The sequence below is a fragment of the Nycticebus coucang genome, chromosome 9 (assembly GCF_027406575.1).
Source record: "Nycticebus coucang isolate mNycCou1 chromosome 9, mNycCou1.pri, whole genome shotgun sequence".
Classification (NCBI taxonomy): domain Eukaryota; kingdom Metazoa; phylum Chordata; class Mammalia; order Primates; family Lorisidae; genus Nycticebus; species Nycticebus coucang.
The window spans coordinates 71,860,270-71,885,157 of record NC_069788.1 but is presented as its reverse complement, the minus strand read 5'-3'; the positions used below and the strand labels follow the sequence as shown (position 1 = coordinate 71,885,157).

Sequence of the window (24,888 nt, the reverse complement as noted above, 5' to 3'; positions counted from 1 at the left end):
AAGGACTAATGGGGTATGTCAAAGAAATACACTGGTGGCTTATGTGGCATCAACTGGCCAAATTTGGGATAATGTGAGCATCAATAAGAATCACGATGTTAATGGATTTATATACACATATGTTTGGGGGTGAATTTAAAAATATTACACCAGTAATTTCTTAAAAAACCCTTGATTCATAGCGAAACAAACAACAAAATGGAGGTGTGGAAAGAATGCCAGTTAATAAATGTAGAAAGCCACGACAGAGCATCATCATTTATAATTCCCTATGTAATAAAACACTCAGTGAAGGATTGTATGAGCAGTTGTGGAACAGGATATACTTACTGCCTCAGGATAGAATCCCACAGGTTACTTATCAGTTACCAAGAGGAAAATATACTATTAGGATAAAGAAATACAGCCACCACCTTCACCACTTGATCAAATTTAGCATTACTAAAAGGAGAATCTAAGATAGTGTCTCTATGGGTTGCAATAAGAGGCACACAAGATCCACGTAGTATTCTTGCAAAAATGATTAAACTGACTCTAATTATGAGTGGAAAAAAATCTGATAAGTAGGCTCATCACAAAATTCAATGACTTAATTTTTTAAAAAAGGGTGAGGGCGACTTCTAGATTAAGAGACAATAACCAATTACATTATGGGTTAAAAAAATAATAAAACGGCGCCTGTGGCTCAGTGAGTAGGGCGCCGGCCCCATATGCCGAGGGTGGCGGGTTCAAACCCAGCCCCGGCCAAACTGCAACAAAAAAATAGCCGGGCGTTATGGCGGGCGCCTGTAGTCCCAGCTGCTCCGGAGGCTGAAGCAAGAGAATGGCGTAAGCCCAGGAGTTAGAGGTTGCTGTGAGCAGTGTGACGCCACGGCACTCTACCCGAGGGCGGTACAGTGAGACTCTGTCTCTACAAAAAAAAAAAATAAATAAAAAAATAATAAAACTACTATAAAAGGAATTTTGGGGACAGTGGAGAATTCGAATATGCACTGTATATTAAAGGATTTTATAGAATTATTACAGTTCTTAGATTTGATCACATATTGTAGTACAGGAAAATGTTCTTATTCTGAGAACATGCATGCTAACATACTTGGGGGGTGAAGAATCTGCAACTTACTTTCAAAGAATTCGGCAAAAATAAGCGTGTGGGGCTGTAAATGTGAAGAGATGTAGAAATCTAATGTGGCGCCTTTAGTCCCAGCTACTTGGGAGGCAGAGGCAGGAGAATCGCTTGAGCCCAGGAGTTGGAGGTTGCCGTGAGCTGTGAAGCCATAGTACTCTACCCAGGGCGACAGCCTGAGGTTCTGTCTGAAAAAAAAAAAAAAAGAAATCTAATGTGGCAAAATGTTAAAAATTAATGAGCAGAAGGACGATTAAATAAACGCTCATTGTATTATACTTTAAACTTATCTGTAGATATAAATCATTTTTTCTAAATGTAAGTTGAGGAGGAAGGAAAATGCAATTCAAGGAAGACCAAGGAAAATGCACCCACGCGTAGCAGAACCAGCGTCTGAAAGACCTCCCGGTTTCCTCGGCTCTTCCCTCTAGGCTGCTCCAGTCACGTGGCGTCTCGGCCCCGCCCACGGCTCCCAGAGGCCCGCGCGCGCGACCGGCAGTTCCGCCGCTTCCTCCCGGCTGGCGGGCTGCGGCTATGGAGGGCGAACCTCCTCCGGTTGAGGAGCGGCGGCGGCTGCAAGAGGAGCTGGGCGAGTTCGTGGAGAACTGTTGCCGGACGCTGGAGGAGGTGACGACGTCCCTGGGCTGGGACCTGGATAGCCTGGATCCCGGGGAAGAGGAGTCGGCGGAGGTGAGGGGCGAGGCAGTCGGGCCCTTTGGGGGACCCGCGGTCTCGTGTGGCGAGCGAATATGCACGGTGTGCAGCGGCGGGGAGAGCGTGGAGCCCGGATCGGTGTGCAGAGCCGTAGCTGGCGCCCGGGACCCGAGGGGCGCCGTGAGGCCTGGCGCAGCCTTGCCGCTTGTGGGTCTGGGTTTGGGGCGCGTGACGGCCTCCGAGCACTCCGCACCCACCTCTGGCCTGGCGCTCCTCCTGCGGAACTTCGGGTTTGAAGAAAATGGGAACATGTCGTGGGTGGGGAGCGAAAGGTAGATCTGGTGTTTGTTTAGAAAATGCATGAATGGATCTCAGTGTTGGGCAATTTGCGTTGTCATTTGTCAAATGGGTTCTAGTTGCACCAAATTGGGTGTCAGGAGAGCTGGGAGTTTAATAGTTCGCCTTTCTCAGCCTCAAAATTGGACACTTAGGACTGAAACAAACACGGTTATGGGATTATTAAAGACGTTTCAAAGAGATGGTAACCAGGACGTTAGAATTGCTTTTTTAAAAATGTAGTCAAGCGAACAATCTTCACTTTTTTTTTTTTTTATGAGAAGAAAAGAAGTGGTCCAACGTGGGGTAAATCATGATCTCTAGTATTCTTTATGGGTTTACTGTGCTGTGATAATTTTTCCCAAGTTTAAGCTACATGACTGATTCCTCAGAGGCCTTTAAAGCATACTCAATTTGTATATACACTATTCACTATTTATTGTATTAAAAGCTCAGTGGACAATTTAAAATTTGTTTGAAGCTTGAATTCCATAGTGTGAATTCCTACTAAACCTTTCCACAGGGCTGTTTACTCAGCATTGCAGTAGCATTGGGTTCCCTGTATTAACACATAGAAGCAGAGCTTTGTGTATACCACTTAATGTTTAAGGTCCCTCATTTAAAACTCCGGATAACCCTATGAGGTTGGTACCGTTGGCCATATTTTACACATGAAGAAACAGACACAGAAGGGTAATTTGTTCAAGTTTATATTGCACAGTATGTGGCGTTTAGGATTTAAACCCAGGCATTCTGGATCTTTTGAGTGTGCTAAAGTGCTGTGCTGCCTCTCTGAAACTTCTTTGTAAAAATCCTACAATTCTGACAATCAGCTATGGGTGTACATCTAATTTTCGCAAAACCAGTTATTGAATAATAAAGGGAGTGACTTGGTTTAAAAATTCTAGTTAGTGATATCCATAAATCCTAGAATAGGTGGAGTCCAGTTAATGAATCTTCTCTTTTCCACTAGTGTTTTTTTTTTTGGCTGCGGCTGGGTTTGAACTCACCACCTCCAGCATATGGGGCCAGCGCCCCACCCCATTGAGCCACAGGCACTGCCCTCCACTAGTGTTTTTAATGTTTGTTGTTTGGGAGTGGGGAGGAGCAATACTGAGAAGTCAGCCATTGCAGTAGTCTATCTTAAAATCTGATGGGTGGGGCTGGTATGTGGTACAGGTTATCATAGGCTGTGGTGGGTCAGCAAAGGCTTCCCTGACAAAGTGAATTCTAAGCTGATAAATAAAAGTGAGCAGAATTAGCTAGGTGAAACATGGAGGAAGCATCAACAGTGTGTATAGAAATCCAAAGATAAAGGAGTGACCAGATCAAGAAACATTAAGTAGTTAAGAATAGCTAAAGCTTAGGGTGTGTGTGGGGTTAGAAAAGAGTGATTATGGCAGATAGGGGCCAGATCTTAAAGGTCCTTGGTTGGCCATGTTAGAGAATCTAGATTTTTTTTTTTTTTTTTTTTGAGACAGTCTCAAGCTATTGTACTAGGTAGAGTGCTATGGCATCATAGCTCACAGCAACCTCCAACTTGGGCTCAAGCGATACTGTTGCCTCCATTTTTCTATTTTTAGTAGAGACAAGGTCTTGCTTTTGCATAGGCTGGTCTTAAACCTGCGAGTGCAAGCAATCCATTCTCCTCAGCTTCCCAGAGTGCTAGGATTACAAAGCATGAGCCACCACGCCCAGCCTATTTTTTTTTTTTTTTTAATGAGTGCAGTGGGCAAGGCCTGGAAATACTGTAAGCTGGGGAATATCATAATAATATTTGCCTTTTAATAAAATAATAATTGCTTATGTTTCTTGAACACTTGCTGTGTACTAGGCCCTGTTCTAATTGTATTATGTGTATAAACTTCGTGTAATTTAATTTCCACAGTAGCTTTGTGAGAGAAGTCCTGCTGTTATTTTCATTTTTATCAAAGAGGAGACTGAGGTAAAGAAAGGTTAAGTACCTTTCTCAATTTTGTACAGCCAGTAATTAGCAGGTGTGGAGAATGGGGTGCAGTGCAGCGAGACTGGAAGCAGATAGAGTCTGGAAATGGCTGTTGTAATCCAGGAGAGAGGTGATGATTGGGAATGGTGGTTGTGAAGGGATTTCAGGGATTTGTAGGAATAAATTTATAACTAGGTGATTGATTGAATATAGGTGATGAGGGAGAAGAGGAAATTTCTTGTTTGAGCGAGTGGGACCTTTCATTGAAATAGGAAAACACAAGAGAAACAGGTTTTAGGGTTGGTAGACTATGAATATAATGAATGTATTATTGTTCATGTTGAATTTTTAGTTTCCTTAGTATAATGTGCTCAAGAGAGAAACAAAGCCTAAAGATAGAGATTTTGAGAGTCATCACTGTATAGTGAGAATTGAAGCCATGAGCTCTGTAAGCATGTATTGAATTGCAGAAGATCAGTAGTTTCCATCTACATTAAACATCAACATTAAAAGGAAAGGAGTAGAGCAAGAAAGGCAGATCTTTGGAGGAGACCAAGAAGGAGCCAGAGAGGTAAAAGGAATATGAAATGTATATCAGGATGACAGAAATGGACAACAGCAATGTGGCCTTTCAATAGTTTCAATTTTATGAGTCCTATGACATGTTCTTTGGCTTTAGTAGTGAGAAGGTTGTTAGTAGTGACCTACTAATTGGTTTCAACCAGGTGGCAGTGAGTGAGGAATGGTTGCAGGTGAGACTGTTGAGACAGGGAATGTAAACAGATCTTCCAAAGACTTAGTCTTTGATGAGATGGAACATAGGCAGAGGCTTTAAGGGGACACAGAGTGTTGAGGGAGATTTTTTTTTTTTATTTTTTAATTTTAAATACATACACACCTATGTGGGGGTTGGGAGAGATCTGCAGAAGAGGAAGTCTGGTACTTAATCAGATAGTAAACATTTTATGGTATAATTATTTCTTTAAAAGTTATGTATCTATTTTGTTTGCTTCTGTTTGAATTTTATAGGGTGAAGTTGTGATATGTCCTTTTGATTCTAATCATCACATGCCTAAATCATCTTTAGCAAAGCACGTCGTATCTTGTAAATTGAGGAAACTGGGCTATACCAAAGAAGAAGAGGTACCATATGTTTACTGTATTTTATATATATATGTGTGTGTGTGTGTCATGTAATTCATGTATTAATAAAGGCATAATATTTAAAACTTAACATTGTAAGGTTTTCTAACATAAAATAATAGCCCTTTTTGTAGGGTAGGATAGTACTTGCCTAATTTCACAAATTATAATGAGAAATATTTAAATGGTACTAATCTGCAGTTTATGTCAAATCTTAAAATAGTATCTAATACTTAGGAACACTAACAATTTTTTTTTTAATGTTTAGGATAAAATGTATAATCCTGATTTTTTCTATGAGAATGTGAAGATACCTTCAGTTACTTTGAGTAAGTATTAAGTTATTTGATTATAATTTTATTTTATTTATTTGATTATAATTTTAAAATGTCTTAGTATAGGTATTGATTTTTCATTTTTGAATTATCAAGAGTGGATTTTATAAGCATGCTTATGATTGAAAAAGACATTCAGTACCATAAGAGAATGTAGGATTCATTAATGTTTTGGGGAAACTAGTTTGTGTAATCTGAAATTTGGAGACCAGGTTTATATTAAAAAGGCAGTGAAAACCCCATAAAGCCTTGTATATTAGGGAAGGTGCCTTCCTTCTTGATTATAACAAAAATCTGAGCATATAACAAAGATTGGAGCATAATACTAAGAAATGTAAATGGGTTCCAGAGATGCATAGCATATTCAGAGGTTAAAGTGTTAGGCTCTGGAAATAGAATGCCCAGATTGAATTCCTGGTTTTGTAACAAATGTTTAAGTTTCAACAATGTAATTAAGCTGTTGCCTAAATTTTTTTTATAAAGTGCGGGCAATGATAATAGCAATTTATGAAGATTAAATGACAAATGTGTTATGTTTAGAATTGTGCCTGAAACTTAGCTGGAAGCAACCAGAGGGGTCACAGTTAATATAGTTACAGCACAGGTTTCAAGAAATGTTAGCTATTGATCGCTAAAATTTGTAGCTGCTATTGCTGTTGCATTCCTAATTACAGTGTTTTGTGAACTGCCTGAAGTCTGGTTATTTACTGGGCTCTAGATAGATCAGAAAGAATTCTGTGTTCAGATTATTTAGGTAGTGATGTAGATGTTTGCTCTTTTTAGATTCTGGAAGATTTGTCTATGTGCCCAAAGAGTTTTGATTGGAAACCAGTTAATCATTTAATTGTGACACTGATTAATAATATTTGTGGATTTTTTTTTGACAGATAAGGACTCTCAATTCCAGATAATTAAACAAGCTAGAACCGCAGTTGGAAAAGATGGTGATTATAACAATCAAAGTAAGTAGCATCATAGTTTGAACTAATTAATGAATCAAATTGTTTTTTCTCATAAGCACAGGTTACTAATATTTTCAGGAAAACCTTCATGAAAAAAGTTACATGGGAAAGGTTAAATTTTGCATTTAACATTGGGGTATTTGCTTGGTTTCAGCTTAATCTGTTAGATACCACCTACTCAAGTACACCAGAGTCTTACTAGAACACTATCTTAGCTAAAGGTTCATGCTTTGGAATTATATGGTGATTTTATACATGAGATTGCCTTGTGGATAATTTTTGAAAAATTACTTAGTAAACATAGATTGTTCTGACTACCATGGTTGGATTTAGGATTTTTCAGCTTTATAGATGGTGTCAAAGTGATACATAACCATAAAGTTTAAGATTTTAAGCACTAGTGATTCTTTTACCAAACACTCTTTGGGCTGTGCTTTCAACTTAACTGTATTTTCAACTTATGATGAATTTATTGGGACTTATTCCCGTCAGCAGTTGAGGAGCAAATGCCATTGAGTGAGACTGTTTTACCCTGAGATTTCTTCTAGAATGTTGAAATGCAGTGTAAAAGATAGGCTTAGGCTGAAAGAGGGTAGACTCTCAGCTGCCTTCAGAGCATTACCGTTTAAGTGAGTTGGTTTTTATTTTATTTTATTTTCTATTTTTATTTTTATTTTTCTAGAGAAGAGTTTCACTTTGTCACCCTTGGTAGAGTGTCGTTGCATCATAACTCAAAGCAACCTTAAATTCTTGGGCTCAAATGATTCTCTTCCCTCAGCCACCCAAGTAGTTGGGATTACAGGCACCAGCCACAATGCTGGCTATTTTGAGAGATGCAGGTCTTGCTCAGGCTGGTCTCGAACCTGTGAGCTCAGGCAGTCCAGCTGCCTCAGGCTCCCAAAGTACTGGGATTACAGCGGTGAGCCACTGCACCCGGTCCTGTGAATTGGATCTTGGACCTTTTGGAATAATGAATGCTAGGGATTCCCCTCTCAGAAAAAAAGCATAAACACAGAGTTTTATGTATAATTTCAGAGAATTTGTAGATCTATTCATGCCCAGTTTTGGAGCTGAGTAAGAGATTTTCTTCTTGGGGCTCCAACAGAGACTGGGTTAGAATTTGTAAGCATAAACTTTTAGGAAATTGAAAGAAAACTTACTATATGAAAAACAGAAAGCTTGGTGCCTGTGGCTCAAGCAGCTAAAGCGCCAGCCACATACACCTGAGCTGGCAGGTTCAAATCCAGCCTGGGCCCGCCAAACAACAATGATGGCTGCAACCAAAAAAATAGCTGGGTGTTGTGGAGGACGCCTGTAGTCCCAGCTACTTAGGAGGTGGAGGCAAGAGAATTGCTTGAGCCCAGGAGTTAGAGGTTGCTGTGAGCTATGGTGCTACGGCACTCTACCCAAGGCAACAGTTTGAGGCTCTGTCTCAAAACAACAACAACAAAAAAAATAAACAGAAATAAATGTGTTAATAGTAGATAGACTTTCTGAGTTGTCTTCCATAGGTAGCTTTCTCTGGACATGTTACCTTTTTCTAGCTGTATTATATTCACCAGGCTATATTCAATGGTTAGTTTTCTTTCTCTCTTGTTGAAGAGTTTTTACCAAACTGTTGTAAGCCAGTATCTGAATTTGATTTCTATTAGTTGTGTTGTGGCATCTGAAGGAAGACCATTTTACCCTTACTTAGCCCGTCTACATTAAGGGTTCCCTACAATAATAGCCTGAAGCACATTTCTTGTATTTCCTGTTCTGAAGTCCCCATTTTTGTGCCAGTCAGCTAAATTCCAGGGTGTTTTGACATTTGACTCTCATCTTACATGGAGATACAACTGAGCTAAATTCCAGGATTTCTTGAACATTTGACTCTCATCTTACCTGGAGATACAACTGAGCTGTCAAGGCTTTTTTGGCCTTATTGGTTCTACTCAGTGTCCCTGTTTATAGTATATCCACAAAAAAAGTAAAAGTTTTGATTTTTTTGGAGGGGTTGATACTTAAAGGACTTTATTTGACTTTCTAGTTAGGTAAATTTCCTGATTTAATTTTAGAGTTGAAAGAGAACTTGGAGATAGATCATCTAATTCAGCATCTGCATTTTACAGATAAGGAAACAGTTTCTGTCTGATACGTACATGTGATAAAGTTCTGGTGTGTTTATTTTAAAGGTCTTCAATATTTTTATTTTTTAAAAGGTTCTTTTTTCAGGGCTCTTTTGTGTATTTCATTTCTCTTTCACACCAAGCTTGTGATAGGGTGGACAAGTATTTGTACATATTAGGTGAAGAAATAGAAGTGCATGAAAGTGAAGTAATCGCCTCTGCTAGGTAATAGCAAAGCTGGGTACAGAGCCAAGTTCTGAATTTTGGTATAAACTTTGAACTGAGTTGTTCTGTTTTCTGTTAGAAACTCTCTATATTTAGTGAAATGTATGGAATAGGATTTCATGATTAAGTGGAAGTCTATCAAAAACTTCAAATCTGTGCATAATCTCTGCTACTGTCAGGGCTGTTCATTGCTTATTCTAATTTGTGTAAACATACATTAAAGAAATAAGCTAGTTGCTTAGCCTTGTATAAAGGACAACTTCTTTTAATTTTTCTTTCCTTATCTATGATATAAAGCTATCTTTTATGTTTAGAGAAACAGAGATAGTGAATGCTAACCATGTCCTAGGTCCAGTAATTGGTAGCTGCTATTTTCTAAGTGAAATTAATTGCAAAAAGCAATATTAAGATAATGAAATGGGTGGAGATTTTTATATGTATGAGTTACTTAGAAAATGTTCTTTTTTTTTTTTTTTTTTATAAATAACAGGCTAATAAGGCAGATTTGGGCATGAAGTTTAGTTCTTTACAAAAGTAAAGAATTTTTTCAGGCTCGGCACCTGTGGCTCAAGCAGCTAAGGTGCCAGCCACATACACCTGAGCTGGCGGGTTCAAATCCAGCCCTGCCCGCCAAACAACAATGATGGCTGCAACCAAAAAATAGCTGGGCGTTGTGGCGGGCGTCTGTAGTCCCAGCTACTTGGGAGGCGGAGGTGGGAGAATCGCTTGAGCCCAGGAGTTAGAGGTTGCTGTGAACTGTGATGCCACGGCACGCTACCCAGGGTGACAGCTTGAGGCTCTGTCTCAAAAAGAGTTTTTTCAGTAGATAGTTAAGAACTTTTATTTGATTTTGAATTCTTGTACTGTCACAGTCCTTTATTAAAATTTAAATTAAATTAAATACTCTTATAATTAAAATTTAAATGTCAAGAATAACTATTTTAATAACCCTCTTAAAAATTTTTTTTTTGATCCTGTGTAGAGTTCTGCAGTTTCTCAACAGATTGTTTTTGTGGCCTACTTCTGTCTTAACATGTTTTTTTTTTTTTTTTTTTTTTTTTTTTGTAGAGACAGAGTTTCACTTTATGACCCTTGGTAGAGTGCCATGGCATCATACAGCTCATAGCAACCTCCAACTCCTGGGCTTAAGCGATTCTTTTGCCTCAGCCTCCCGAGTAGCTGGGACTACATGCGCCTGCCACAACGCCCGGCTATTTTTTGGTTGCAGTTCAGCTGGGGCCGGGTTTGAACCCACCACCCTCGATATATGGGGCCGGCACCTTACCGACTGAGCCACAGGCGCCGCCCTGTCTTAACATGTTTTAAAATCTTTTACCTGGCTCATTGCCTATAGCTCAGTGGCTACGGTGCTGGCCACATACACCGGGGCTGGCGGGTTCAAATGCAGCCTGGGCCTGCTACGCAACAATGACAACTACAACAAAAAAATAGCCAGGTGTTGTGGTGGGCGCATGTAGTCCCAGCAACTTGGGAGGTTGAGGCAAGAGAATTGCTTAAGTCCAAGAGTTAGAGGTTGCTGTGAGCTGTGAAGCCACAGCACTCTACTGAGGGCAACATGTAAGACTCTTGTCTAAAAAAAAAAACTTTTACCCTAAGACAAGAATCTCTTTGAGATATCTTCTTATTGATGTATTTTTCTTTGAAGAGAATGATTAACATTTTACATTTTTCCTTCTAATTAATATTTTGTTTGTTGTGTTCTAATATGTAAAGTTTTTGACAAGTTTTATGTATGTTTCATTCCATTAGTCATGTTGGGCCTAAACTCAATGTACAGAATTCTCAATCTGTTAACTTTTTGTGGTTTTTGGCCGAGGCTGGATTTGAACCCACCAGCTCCAGCATATGGGACTGGTGCCCTATCCCTTTGAGCCATAGGTGCCGCCCTCAATCTGTTAACTTTTATAAAAACTTGAACTATCATTAGATCTACATGCTTATTTTTAGGGATAGTTACTTTGGTTAATTTTAAAACCAAGACATTAATTTTAATCATAAGAGTCATTTTATATTTAGTAGTTTTTCTTTTCCTTCAGTCTTAAATATTCAAGTTCTATACTTCAATTTCAAGAAGTGTGTTTGAGTCATGGCCATGATTTGAAGATCAGTATACTATAAAAGAACCTTAAAGAGAGGTTAGAATGGCTTTAGACTCGATCTGTTCTTACCACTTGTGAGACTTGCAGCAGGTTATGTTACTTCTTTTTTTTTTTTTTTTTTTGTAGAGACAGAGTCTCACTTTTATGGCCCTTGGTAGAGTGCTGTGGCATCACACAGCTCACAGCAACCTCCAACTCCTGGGCTTAAGCGATTCTCTTGCCTCAGCCTCCCGAGTAGCTGGGACTACAGGTGCCAGCCACAACGCCCGGCTATTTTTTGGTTGCAGTTTTGGCTGGGGCCGGGTTTGAACCTGCCACCCTCGGTATATGGGGCCGGCGCCCTACCGACTGAGCCACAGGCGCCGCCCGGTTATGTTACTTCTATGGGCCTTAATTTCTTTATTCTGATGTTAAGGAATTGACTCTATGAATTCTCCCTAAAATTCTAAATTATATTTGTGACGATACCTCTACTACTATTAAATATTGTATGTCATGTGTTTAATAAGATACCCTGTGATGGCAAACATGACTAACAAGGAAGAATGAAGAATTGGTGTTACTAAAAATAGAGTTTAGGCTGGGTGCGGTGGCTCATGCCTGTAATCCTAGCACTCTGGGAGGCCAAGGCGGGTGGATTGCCTGAGCTTACAGGTTCAAGACCAGCCTGAGCCAGAGCGAGAACTCTTCTCTAAAAATAGCCAAGTGTTGTGGACTCGCTGGGTGAGTCCCAGCTACTTGGGAAGCTCAGGCAAGAGAATTGCTTGAGCCAAACAGATTGAGTTTGCTGTGAGCTATGACACTATAGTACTCTACTGAGGGCGAGAAAATAACACTCTGTCTCAAAAAAAAAAAAAGTAGAGTTTGGTGTGATGAAAAAGTTCTAGAGATGGATAGAGATGATGACTGCACAACATGTGAATATACTTAATGTCTCTGAACTGTACACTTAAAAATGGTTGACACATTAAACTTTACTATGGTTAAAACTGCAAAAAAAGGCAGGTGGAGGGTCATGAGTTACTCCTGATTACAGCACATTCAGATGTACCTCTAAATCTTACAGAAATGTGCATTTTATGTAAATGTAAGCTTATTTGTGTTTATCCTTTTTATTTTTTGCTAGAAATATCTATGTTCTGAATGATTTGAATGCAGCTTGTTGCTTAACTTTTCTTGTACTTTTTCTTTTTCAGTAATTGGGGTGAGTATAAAGAGGAATTAGGAACCTGAATATACTCCTTATTTAAAGATATGCAGTATCCTTTTTGCAAATGATATCCTTTTAAAAGTATCAATCAAATTTCTAAACTTTATTTTAATAGCTATCACAATATTATAGTCTTAATTTGGAATTTTGGTTGAATTACAAGGAATTTTAGTATCAATCTACACCATAAAGAAATTGGAGATAAATAAATCAAAGAAAATGCCAAAATATTTTAAGGAAGAAATCACATTTCTTTGTTTAAAAATTATAGGCAAAGGTTTATGTGGAGCTTGTTTGTCATTCATCCTTGTTTTTTAAGTTTTGTGTTTTTCTTTTCTTTTTTTTTGAAGAATATCAAAATCTTTATTTAACCTTTAGTACAGTTTAATCGTAAATTACTAAAGGAAATGATAGTTTTGTGTTTTTCTACCAGATTTTTATAGCCTATATTCAAAGGAATTTGGCATATCAAAGTTAATTTTCTTACAATTTTATATTATAAAATTAGATGTTTTTATACCCAGCTACATAAAAGAACTTTTCCTAGTGCCTACCAGAGTTAGAATAAAGTTGATTTACTTGAGAAGGAATCTTCTTCCCCACTAATTCAAAGTCTAGTAAAAATGGCCATAAATTGTTATCTATAGCTGTTAAACCACAGCCTCGGGTTTAGAGCAGCAGCTCTCCTCTGAATTTGTAGACAAATGTAAAGTCATCTCTTTTTGTTTGTAATGCTTAGTTCATAGTATGTTCTTGTTTGAATTCTTCTTTTGCTTCTACCTAAGAAGGTTAACGAGGTTAGACTTTATCAAGTATCTGGGAAGAGCTACTGATTTTTACATTGTTCTGTGAACCATAGTTGCTAGTTTAGGATAACCTAGCGAACATTGAAAGGATTCCTTTGCACTTGATCTTAGCCAAAAGGCCAAGAAGTGGTTAAGATTCCTTTAGTAACTCATGCTTTTTGTTTGCATTAGTAAGTAATGAACTCTAGCAAGAATTGTTTTAAATTGCTTTTTTTACAGTTTCAATCATTTTTTTTATTTGAGAAAATTTGAATCTCAAAACAAAAATTTTCTTCAATGTTTAATACATCATATCAAGGTATTGTATTTACTTTTTTCATTAATGAGCAGATTTTGGAAAGTTCTGTAACTTCCGGGGGGCACTGCTATTTACTTTTTAAAATTAATTTGTTTAAGCTAGTATATTTCCTCCTAAGAAAATTGAAATGAGGTTAGTTTCAGTTTAATCTGTCTTCGGTCTGAGGAAACATGGGATTTCTGCTATTTAATTGTTTTTTGGTCCCTAGCTCTAAGTCACTGCACGAGTGGAATGTATTTTGAATATTGACCATCTAGTCTGCTGTCTCATACAAAAAAGCCTTTTTTTACACTTTTAAAAGTATTTCCATAGTTTATTTTCAAAGGAACATTAATGTCTATTACCTATTAAAAGCATTTTTCAGCTTTTATGAAGGAAAGCATGTAAATATTGATAATATCTACTTTCACGATATGGGTAGTCTTTTAAAAATTATTACTGTAGGTGGTGCCCATTGCTCAGTGGGTGGGGGCCGGCCACATACATCGAAGCTGGTGGGTTTGAACCCGGCCCAGGCCAGCTAAAACAACAATGACAACTAAAACAACAACAAAAATAGCCAGGTGTTGTGGCGGGTGACTGTAGTCCCAGCTACTTGGGAGGCTGAGGCAAGAGAATCACTCAAGCCCAAGAGTTTGAGGTTGCTGTGAGCTGTGACACCATGGCACTCTATCAAGGGCAACATAGTGAGACTCTGTCCCAAAAAAAATAAAAATAATAACTTCATAGCTTTCCTTAGAGCAAATTGTCTCTTCTGGTTTTTATTGCCTGCCTTCATGGGATCTATGTGATTGCTGGAGAGAATAGCAAGCATCTGTAATATCTGGTATATCCTTTGGGTGGCTGTAGTGTTCAGGGTAGAGTCAGTGTTTACCATTTGTTGCATAGATTGATATTTTGTATATTTATGGATTATGAAAAAGCAGTTTGTGTTAGTATTGCATTATTAAAGCATGTGTTTTAAGGTAAGTCATAGATTTTAAGTCCAAGATGTTTCATGTATTGTTTATTCTTGTGATTTTATTTTTACTTTAGGGATTTATTCTTCATTGCCTGTTGAAGTTCCTCTTAATCACAAACGGTTTGTTTGTGATCTAACTCAAGCGGATCGCCTTGCCCTCTATGATTTTGTAGTTGAAGAGACAAAGAAAAAGCGCTCCAATTCTCAAATCATTGAAAATGACAGTGATCTATTTGTGGACTTGGCTGCCAAAGTCAATCAAGGTATGAGATGAATAGCTTTACATTTCTTAATTATTTCATTCTGTGAATGTTACTAAGATGATTTAATGGTCAGGCCACTTTGTGTTGGAGTGGTTTTTGTCTTTTAATATTGACATTATAGTCAGCCTTCGATGTCTGTGGGTTACATATCCATGAATTCAACCAACTATGGATTGAAAATATTTGAGAGACTAGATGGATGGTTGTGTCTAGACTAAACATCTAGAGTTTTTTCCTGTCATAATTCCCTAAATAATACAGTATAACAATTTACATATTATTTACATTGCATGTGTTAGGTATTAAAAGTAATCTAGAGGTGACGAAGTATATTCGAGTCTGTGTATAGGTTATATGTAAATACTATGGCATTTTATACAAGGGCCTTGAGCATCCATGGATTTTGTTATCATGGGGGTGGTCTGGAACCAATCCCACATGTATACTGAGAGATGAATATATATATTATTTACTCAGTGCTTGACTTTTACATTAAGCGTACCTTCCTTCTGTAAGAATGTTACAACTATGCTATTACTTTAATCTCTGTAACTAATGGCCAAAAAAAAGGAATGAAATATTTTTGCCCAGAGCCTGGGTGTGGTGGCTCACGCCTATAATCCTAACACTCTGGGAGGCTGAGGTTGGAGACCAGCCTCAGCAAGAGTGTGACTTTGTACTAAAAATAGAAAAACTAACTGGGCATAGTGGCGGGTGCCTGTAGTCCCAGCTACTGGGGAGGCTAATGCCACTGCCCTCTACCAGGGGCAACAGTGAGACACTGCCACGCGCGCCCCCTTCACCCCCCCATGTAGTCCACATAGAAATACAGTGTAGAATTTTTAGAATATTTGTGTCTGCTGCCTGGAAACATTGAAATATAGGATTATGGTGTTCTTACCTGCTAATTCATAAGAATTTAAAAGTTCCAAAAATATAATTTTACTGTCTTATTAGATAATAGTCGAAAAAGTCCAAAATCCTACCTTGAAATCTTGGCAGAGGTGAGAGATTATAAAAGACGACGACAGTCCTATAGAGCTAAGAATGTTCACATAACCAAGAAATCATATACTGAGGTAAGTTTTACACAATCTTATATGTCTTCATTGATATGTACAAAAATTTCCCTTAGGTAGTTTTCTAAATCTGTTTTATGAATTTCCACAGTCCTTGAAAGTTTTCTGAAAGGAAGGATCTTCAGGGTGTCCCACCTGATTTGTATTTGCCCTATCACTTTTAGACCCACCCAGGCAGTCTTTCATAGTACCAACCCTTTTATATATATATTTATATATATTTAATATATATATTTAAGACTGTTGTACAGTCTTAAAAAATAATGTGCTTTTGAGAAAGTAGTATTGTATCATAAGTACATGTGTTTTGACTTTAGATAGACCTCAGCTTGAGTTTTGATTCTGCTGTCTCTTCTTTTTTTAAATTGAGACAAGGTCTCACTTTGTCACCCTCTGTAGGTGCTGTAGCATCATAGCTCACAGCAACCTCCAACTCTTGGGCTCAAGTGATTTTCTTGCCTCAGCCTCTCTAGTAGCTGGGACTACAGGCGCCTGCCACAACACCCAGCTATTTTTGTTGTTGTTGTTTAGCAGGCCCAGTTCGAACCCACTAGCCCCACCACCCACATGTGGCTGGCGCCCTAATCACTGAGCTACAGGCACCCAGCCTTTTTCTTTCTTTCTTTTTTTTTTTTTTTTTTTGAGACAGAGTCTGCCCTTGATAGAATGCCACAGTGTCACAGCTCATAGCAACCTCATACTCTTGGGTTCAAGCACTTCTCTTGCCTCAGCCCCCCAAGTAGTTGGGACTATAGGTGCCTACCATAATACTTGGCTATTTTTTTTTTTTTTTTTTTTTTTACAGATGGGGTCTCACTCTTGTTCAGGCTGGTCTCAAACTCCTGAGCTCAGGCAATCCACCCACCTCAGCCTCCCAGAGTACTGGGATTACAGGAGTGAGCCACTACACCCAGCTATTCTGCTATTTCTTTCTTTTTTTTTTTTTTTTGTAGAGACAGAGTCTCACTTTATGGCCCTCGGTAGAGTGCCATGGCATCACACAGCTCACAGCAACCTCCAGCTCCTGGGCTTAGGCGATTCTCTTGCCTCAGCCTCCCAAGTAGCTGGGACTACAGGCGCCCGCCACAACGCCCGGCTATTTTTTGGTTGCAGTTTGGCCGGGGCCGGGTTTGAACCCGCCACCCTTGGTATATGGGGCCGGCACCTTACTGACTGAGCCACAGGCGCCGCCCTATTCTGCTATTTCTTTTCTTTCTTTTTTTTTTTTTTTAATTGAAACAGAGTCTCACTTTGTTCCCCTGGGTAGAGTGCTGTGGTGTCAGCTCATAGCAACCTCAAACTTGTGGGCTCAAGCGATTCTCTTGCCTTAGCCTCCTGAATAGCTGGGACTACAGGTGCTTGCCACAACGCCCAGCTATTTTGTTGTTGTTGTTGTTTTGTTTTAGCAGGCCCTGGCTAAGTTTGAACCCACCAGCTCTTGTGCACATGGCTGGCGCCCTACCTGCTGAGTTGTGGGTGCCACTGTATTCTACTGTTTCTCAGTGGCTCTTTTATTTGGGCACATTTTTTGAGCTTTTTGGACTGAATATTTTTCATTTTATAGATTCTGCAGGATTGAGATAATGCATGTGAACACAGAAATTTCTCAATAAATATTAGCTGTTAACTTTTTTTTGCAGATGTCTTAGTGTGTCTGTGTACTTTAGTATATATTTGGCTTTAAGAATATGTTGGTATATTGCTGGGCATGGTGGCTCACACCTGTAATCGTAGCTCTTTTGGAGGCCAAGGCAGGAGGATCCCTTGCGTTCAAGAGTAGGGGAGTTGGAGACCAGCCTGAGCAAGACGAGACCCTGGCTCTACTAAAAATAGAAAAAATCAGTGAGGCATTGTGGCTAGTGTCTATACTTCCAGCTACTTGGGAGGCTGAGGCAAAAGGATCACTCAAGCCTAAGAGTTTGAGTTGCTGTGAGTCAAGCTGGCACCACAGTACTCTAGCTTGGGCAACAGAGTGAGACTGTCTAAAAACAAACAAACAAAAAATGTGTTGGTATATTTATGCTTTAGTCTCTTGGTGTATCTCTAGACTTATTTTCAGATAACATTTAATGGCTGACTAGAGTTGATGAATTTTTTGGTGTATGAATTACCTTGCCCAGACTATAAATAATTTCTTCATTGATTTCCTAATTGTTCCCAGATTATTTCTTCTCTCTGATTCAAAGACCTTCCATAATCTGGCCTCTTTTTACCTTGTACTTTCTTTTGCCTTAGTCAAGCATGTTTCTTAAACTATATCTGATTATACATATTTATTCTTATCACCATGCCTTGATACATGTTATTTTTTCACCAGAAATGCTCTTCGTTTTTGCCATTTTACATCTTGATGAGTTTAAGGGCCACTGTTTCCCCAAGGTACAAGTTGACTCTGGGCTGTTGCTGGTTTATTGTACTAATACTCTGTACCACACAGCTTAGCACTTAATTTTATGCCATTCTTTTTACAATTTAAGTATGTGTTTTACCCTTGCCTTCCCCAGTAGAAGTCTGGGGCCATGTTATACTACCTTGGTGATTCTCAAAATCCTTCAGATACTTGATTCATCGCTTCTTTTCTGGTCTCATAACCTTGTAATTAAGTTTAAGTGTTGCTGCTAGCGTTCTCCATGATTTTATGGTTAATCTTTTATTCAAACATCTACTAAAGTGAATGGCATAACCTAAGGAACCCTTACGTGCATATCATTTGCCCTGCTTCAAAAATTGTTAACATACGGCCTTTTTGTTTTATCTTATACCCCTGATAACTGTCTATCTCCTCTTGCCAATTTTGAAACCAGATCCCAAATACTTTTTAGCAACCTTCAGTTCCTGGCCTTAGGCGATTCTCTTGCCTCAGCCTCCTGAGTAGCTGGGACTACAGGTGTCTTTACAACACCTGGCTATTTTTGTTGTTGTTGTTGTTGCAGTTTGGCCGGGGCTAGGCTTGAACCCGCTACCCTGGGTACATGGGGTTGGCACCCTACTCACCGAGCCACAGGCGCCGCCCTTTAAATCTGTTAATGACTTATTATATCTCTGGTCATGGCTTTTTCAACATTCTATTCATTTCTAGCCTCATTCATGTCCTACATACTACATTTTGTTTGCTCTATTCTAGAACAAAATGACTTTGACAAATTTCAGGGAAAAATTATTATATACTTTAGTTAGTACTATGCACAGCTGCTATGGGGTATGCAAAGATAAATGGCTCCCAGACGCCAGCCTTAAGGACCTTATTTAATAGTTTAATAAGTAAAACAGACATTTCAAAATACGGATTGTGTTAAGCGCTGAAATAAAGGTGAAATGGAAGTATATGGGAGGAGGGAGTGGTAGTTTTTAAAAGGTTAGATTGGCGAGGGCCTTATCAAAAAGTTTTCGTTTGAGGGAAAGGGGAGAAGGAAGCAGGGAGGAATAAAGGAATGTTTGGTAGGCCTATGTTAGGTGGGTTCTAGAGCTTCAGGGCACTCATGTAGACCTGCTAGGCAGGGTGTCCAGTGGGTGTCTAGGGAAATGGTGAGAGGTAGAATTTGACTACCAGTGTGTGTGACTCATGTCACTCCACAGAAACATATTGTGGGGGTGTGAAATGGTGGATAAGGATTTTCCAGGAGGAAGGATTCACATTCTTAAAAGTAGGTAAGAGTACAGGAGTTTTTTATAGACCCATTAATAATCCAGGGTGGCTAGAATTTAGAGCTTCTGAGGACCTGTCCATTGATAGATAAGGCTGGCTTCTACCTGGTGTTATAAAATGCTGGAGGGCTTTAAAGTCTTCACTGAGGAGTTTGTATATTTTTTCATTTTACTTTGGGAACCACTGAAATTTCTTTAAGGTGGAGAGAAACACAGCCAGCCCTGAGCTGTAGTGTCTTTGAGATTGTCCCTTGTCTCCTGTACCTTTGTTTTTAAAATATTTCCTATTTAAACATGAGGTAAGTAAAAGCTGCTATTTTAATTTGATCTTTGCTTCCTCAGAGACTAGTCCTATGCTTGACACCATGAGTAAATAGGAAAGAAAAAACTTTCATATAGTTCTTACACATAAAGGATTAAGTCTCTTTAGGAAGGTGTCTGGGCAGTCTTAAGTCATAGGTTAAAAAAAAAATTGTGAATAATCTCTTAACAGAAAGATTAGGGTTTTTTGTTTGTTTTGTTTTTTGAGACAGAGTCTCACTGTGTTGCCTAGGTGAGGGTGCCATGCCATCAGCCTAGCTCATAGCAGCCTCTAGCTCTTGGGCTCAAGCGATTCTCTTGCCTCAGCCTCCCAAGTAGCTGGGACTTTAGGCACCCCCCACAATGCCCGGCTATTTTTGTTTTTGTTGTTGTGGTTGTCATTGTTGTTTTAGCTGGACCAGGCCGGATTTGAACCTGTCAGCCTGTATGTGGCCAGTGCCCTGCAGTTATCAGTTTCAAATTTAACACTGATATCATACTTTTATCTACTGTTCATATTTCAGTTTGACCATTGCCTTTTTAAAGTTATCTAAATTGAACATATCACAGAGTCCATTATGTTTTAGATCCTAACTAAATATTTGATTGATTGTTAACAATAATTTTTCTAGTTTTGTAGTGTTAACTTTCTCACAGCTTTCTTATCTGAATCTCGGTGCTGAATTCTCCCTAGGTGATTCGAGATGTGATAAATGTGCACATGGAAGAACTCAGTAATCACTGGAAAGAAGAACAGGAAAAAGCAGAGGATGATGCTGAAAAGTATGTCATTGTCTTTATTGGTGAAATAATCACTTTTAATCTGTTACATATAATTATTTAATTTTAGCATTCTTAAGATCCTTGATAGCATGCTGTATATAATCTAAATGCTTATTGTTCATTGTTGTCAGTTCTCAGTATGATTATACCAGAGCTCTTCAACAGTTTGGGGTGGGGAGGTAGCCATATTAGTGAAATATTTTAATAGCAAAACATACCATAAGATATATGGTTTTTGTCCTCTTATGTAAATTAGATTGTGCCTATTTATTTAGACCCTATCTGCCATTAGTATGATATAGAACATTGCATTTTAGGCTGAGTGTATCTGTGTGTGTATAATAGAGACCACCAGTAAAACGAACTGATGAATTTTTTTCTCTTTCAGGAATGAAGAAAGGCGATCAGCTTCTGTAGATTCACGACAGTCTGTTGGAAGCTATTTGGATGCTGAGTGTTCACGACATAGAAGGGATCGGAGTAGGAGCCCACATAGACGAAAAAGAAATAAAGATAAAGATAAAAACTATGAGTCGAGAAGAAGGAAAGAGAGGTGAGTCTAATATGCATCATCTAGCATTGAATTGTTTACTTTGGATTCTTTTTTTTTTTTTTTTGTGGTTTTTGACCAGGGCTGGTTTGAACCCGCCACCTCTGGCCTATGGGGCCGGTGCCCTACTCCTTTGAGCCACAGGTGCCACCCTGAATTGTTTACTTTTGAAAAGCAGAATAGGGGCTCAGCGCCTGTGGCTCAAGCAGCTAAGGTGCCAGCCATGTACACCTGAGCTGGTAGGTTCAAATCCAGCAGCAGCCCGCCAAACAACAATGATGGCTGCAACAAAAAAATAGCCAGGCGCTGTGGCAGGTGCCTGTAGTCCCAGCTACTTGGGAGGCTGAGGTAGGAGAATCACTTGAGTCCAGGAGTTGGAGGTTGCTGTGAGCTGTGATGTAACAGTACTCTACTCTACCCAAGGCGACAGCTTGAGGCTCTATCTCCGAAAAAAAAAAAAGCAGAATACGTCTTCCCTTTATAGACAATGCTGAGAAAGTAGATTGAAAGAATAAGTTGAGAGTAAGTAACTGATGAAGATTCTTAACATTCATCATAGTTGAGTTCAGATAATCACAGTTGCAGTGACATAATTTTATGTGTGATTGGATATTGGTTTCCCTTTTGTATCACTCGCTTGCTTCTTAACCAGGATATTTTAAAGTAATGGCTAGGTGGGAAGTTAACTATGTTTAAAAGATGTTTGCCTAGATTTCTTTCTTCTGTTCCTTTCTTCCCTCTTACTCTTATTCTTTCTCATTCTTTTTCCTGATAATTTTTCAGTTAAAGGGTATATAGGGTAAGAGAGAAGATCCAGACTTTGATAGTCAGTTTTGGCCTTGTTAGTAAAATTTCGATAGCTAGAGATATATGAATTAATACTAAAATAATACCCCTTTCCCCCGAAAAGGTGTGCTCCCAAAGATGCGCTAGGTCTTATTTTCAGGGGACGTCTTATCTTTCCTGTAAGTAGGTCTTATTTTCGGAGGATGTCTTATTTTCAGGGAAACAGGGTAAATTTAAATCAACTGAGGCCTGTTCCTATATCCTAGCTGCTTATGAAGCATCTACCTGGCTCTCAAATTCGTCAGGTCTGTAACTTTTTCTCAGTCTGCTTCTCTTTCCCCATTATTACTATCCTGATTAAAGAGATGACCTTCATCTGTTCAAGCAGTCATTTTAGATACTTCTTATTGCTTGCCATCTTGTCAGTTCCTTATTGCTGTTAATCTTAAGATACCCTGTATATACCTCCTCTTTCTGTCCATGTTACTGTCCATCTGGAAAATGATGGTAGTTTTCCTATTTTCTATTTTTAGTAGAGACAGGGTCTCAGTCTTGCTCAGGCTGTTGTTGAACTCTTAAGTTCAAGTAGTCCTCCTACCTCAGCCTTCCAGAGTGCTAGGACTATAGGCATGAGGACCTGGCCTCTTTTAGTTTTATATACATAGTGCTTATCAAATAATATGCTTTCAAGTGACATTTTGTCTCTCTAGGGCCATTGGTCATTGGTAATTAGTAAAACTTTTTATATTGGTTTGGTAATTTTGTTCATCTAATATTATTCAGTTTGTAGGTATAAAGCTAGCTGTGATTTGGCCCTTCTCTTACAAAAATGAAACATTTGCCTAGTGATCTCTTGATTCATACAATATTTTATAATTATATATTACCTAGACTAACTCCTAATTAAGTCAGAAATTGTGCTGTTTCATTTCTTTCAAGTTTATAAGTACTTCTTCAACTTAAGTAATTTTTGACGTCTTTAATCATTCCTCACTGTCTTAACTAAATTAGAAGTCCTTAAAAATCTAAATATGAAATTATTTTCTTTAAAGAGGATAGATAAATAGGCATTAGCAAGAAATACTTCTCAGCCAAGTAAGTGGCTCATGCCTGTAATCTTAGCACTCTGGGAGGCCGAGGTGGATGGATTGCTTGAGTTCACAGGTTTGAGACCAGCCAGAACAAGAGTGAGACACCATCTTTAAAAATAGCTGGATGTTGTGGCAGGCACCTATAGCCTAGCTACTTGGAAGGCTGAGGCAAGAGAATTGCTTGAGCCCAAGAGTGGAGGTTGCCGTGAGCTATGATGCCATGGCACTCTACCCAGGGCAATAGCTTGAGACTCTCAAAAAAAAAAAAAAAGAAAGAAATACTTCTTAATAGGACAAAGCTAATCTTTGATATCTGTCCTTGAGGTAGAATGAATTATGAGGACTTGAGGTAAGAGCCAGGATAAGGAAATTAGATAATTTCTGAATTCTTTGTATGGGCTTTATATTCAACTTGAAGTAAATTCTCTGGTCATCTATTATTTTCAGTTACTCAGTTCAGTTTTAAGGTAGAACTTCAAAAAAAATATTTTTCTTATCCCTATTTCAGTTTTTCATTTAGTTTTAATAATTAATGTTTTATATTTACTGTTAAAATCACTGTTCACTTCCAAATGCATGTTTTAACTTGGCCTATGAACAAATATATTGCTGTTGAATTACTATTTTAAAACTTTGATATTAAAATATATTATTTATAATTTTTTTTATACCCTTTTCACTTTAGGGATGGAGAGAGACATCATAGTCATAAAAGAAGAAAGCAAAAAATGTAAATGGACTATCCGTGCATGTATTAATTATGCTTATGCCATGATAATCAATATGCTAATATTTTAATAGCTTTGCATAGGAAAATGTATTTATATGATCTGTTTAGTGCACATTATTTTCAATAAATACTTACTTCTTCGAACTGTGAGTACATTATATGCCCTACAATTTTGTTTTCCATATATTTTATTAGATGATTTACTTCCTATTACTGATTTGGTTTTGTTCTTTTGGTTAATTTATGTATCATAAATTATTTAATTTAAAAAGTCAAAGTATATAAGTTATGTATGAATACTTTATCATTGTGAAAATTGTACTTGACATAGGAGTCTAAAGTCCCCATGGAACACTGTCTGCAGTTTCTTTGCCCATTCCTATGGTAACTCCTCTTTATCACTACCCCAGTGAATTGGAATGTTGAAAAACAATCTAGACATCTGAAGAGGAATAGCTTGGCTAAATAAAGTATGGTATAGTCATAGAATAGATTACTATGTTGGAATTAAAACAAACAAAATCTGTATTAACATGGCTCCAGTCTCAGAAATATGCTAAATGAAAATAGCAAGTTATAAAAATTATATACAAGATGGGTGGCGCCTGTGGCTCAAAGGAGTAGGGCGCCGGGAGGTGGTGGGTTCAAACCCAGCCCCGGCCAAAAACTGCAAAAAAAAAAAAAAGTTATATATAAGTTATATTTATGTACATAACAATACTATGCATTTTTTATGTCTATAAATATATATAAATACATTTTTAAGGGTTCAGAAGAATCTATAATAAACTAACAGCAATTAGGGGGTATAAATGGGAGCGATTAGGGGTGGATACCGTGATTGGGGGAGTAGTCAAAGGAGACTTGAGCTTTATCAATAATATATTAATTCATTTTAAAAAGAAGGTATTCATGTTTCACATGTTAATTTAAAATACATTGTCATTTTGTGTTTTGTAAATCAACTTAATTGAAGTATTATTTACCTACATTAAAAAGCACCCATTTTTAAGTGTGTATTTCACTGGGTTTTGACAAATTTATACCCCTGTATGACCATCATCATTGTCAAGATGTAGAATATTTCCATTGTACCCCAGAGTTCCCTTGTATCCCTTTAGCAAACAGTTCCTCTAACGCTAGCCCGAGGCAACCACACATCAGAACTTTCTTAGAAAAGAGAAATAAGTGGAGATTGGGAGTGAGGTGGAGGAATAGGGGAAGATAGAGTAGGATAGAGAAAGGAAAAGATCTAAAGGCATCCAGATCTCCTTAAAGTTTGAATTTTAAGTATCAACTGCTGCACTATTTAATAAAATGTAGAATGAGGTGAAAAGTGACATTTCTTTGATCCTTGAATTAATTTTTCCATACTCACTTGTTTGTGTTTTGGCTCTGTTGCTGGATTATGAGCTCCTTTAGAGCAAGTTTT

At 38.2% G+C, this 24,888-nt stretch overlaps 1 protein-coding gene across 1 annotated transcript; it reads left to right on the top strand.

Annotated features, from left to right (window-relative positions):
- Window positions 1-1,255: 1,255 nt before the first annotated feature.
- Window positions 1,256-24,473, top strand: SNRNP48 (small nuclear ribonucleoprotein U11/U12 subunit 48). Its single transcript, XM_053601056.1, has 9 exons — window positions 1,256-1,816; window positions 5,091-5,204; window positions 5,473-5,533; window positions 6,427-6,501; window positions 14,304-14,492; window positions 15,450-15,571; window positions 20,211-20,299; window positions 20,688-20,852; window positions 23,412-24,473. The coding sequence occupies exons 1-9, from the start codon at window positions 1,661-1,663 to the stop codon at window positions 23,458-23,460; spliced, it is 1,020 nt and encodes a 339-aa protein (XP_053457031.1). The 5' UTR covers window positions 1,256-1,660; the 3' UTR covers window positions 23,461-24,473.
- Window positions 24,474-24,888: the final 415 nt, after the last annotated feature.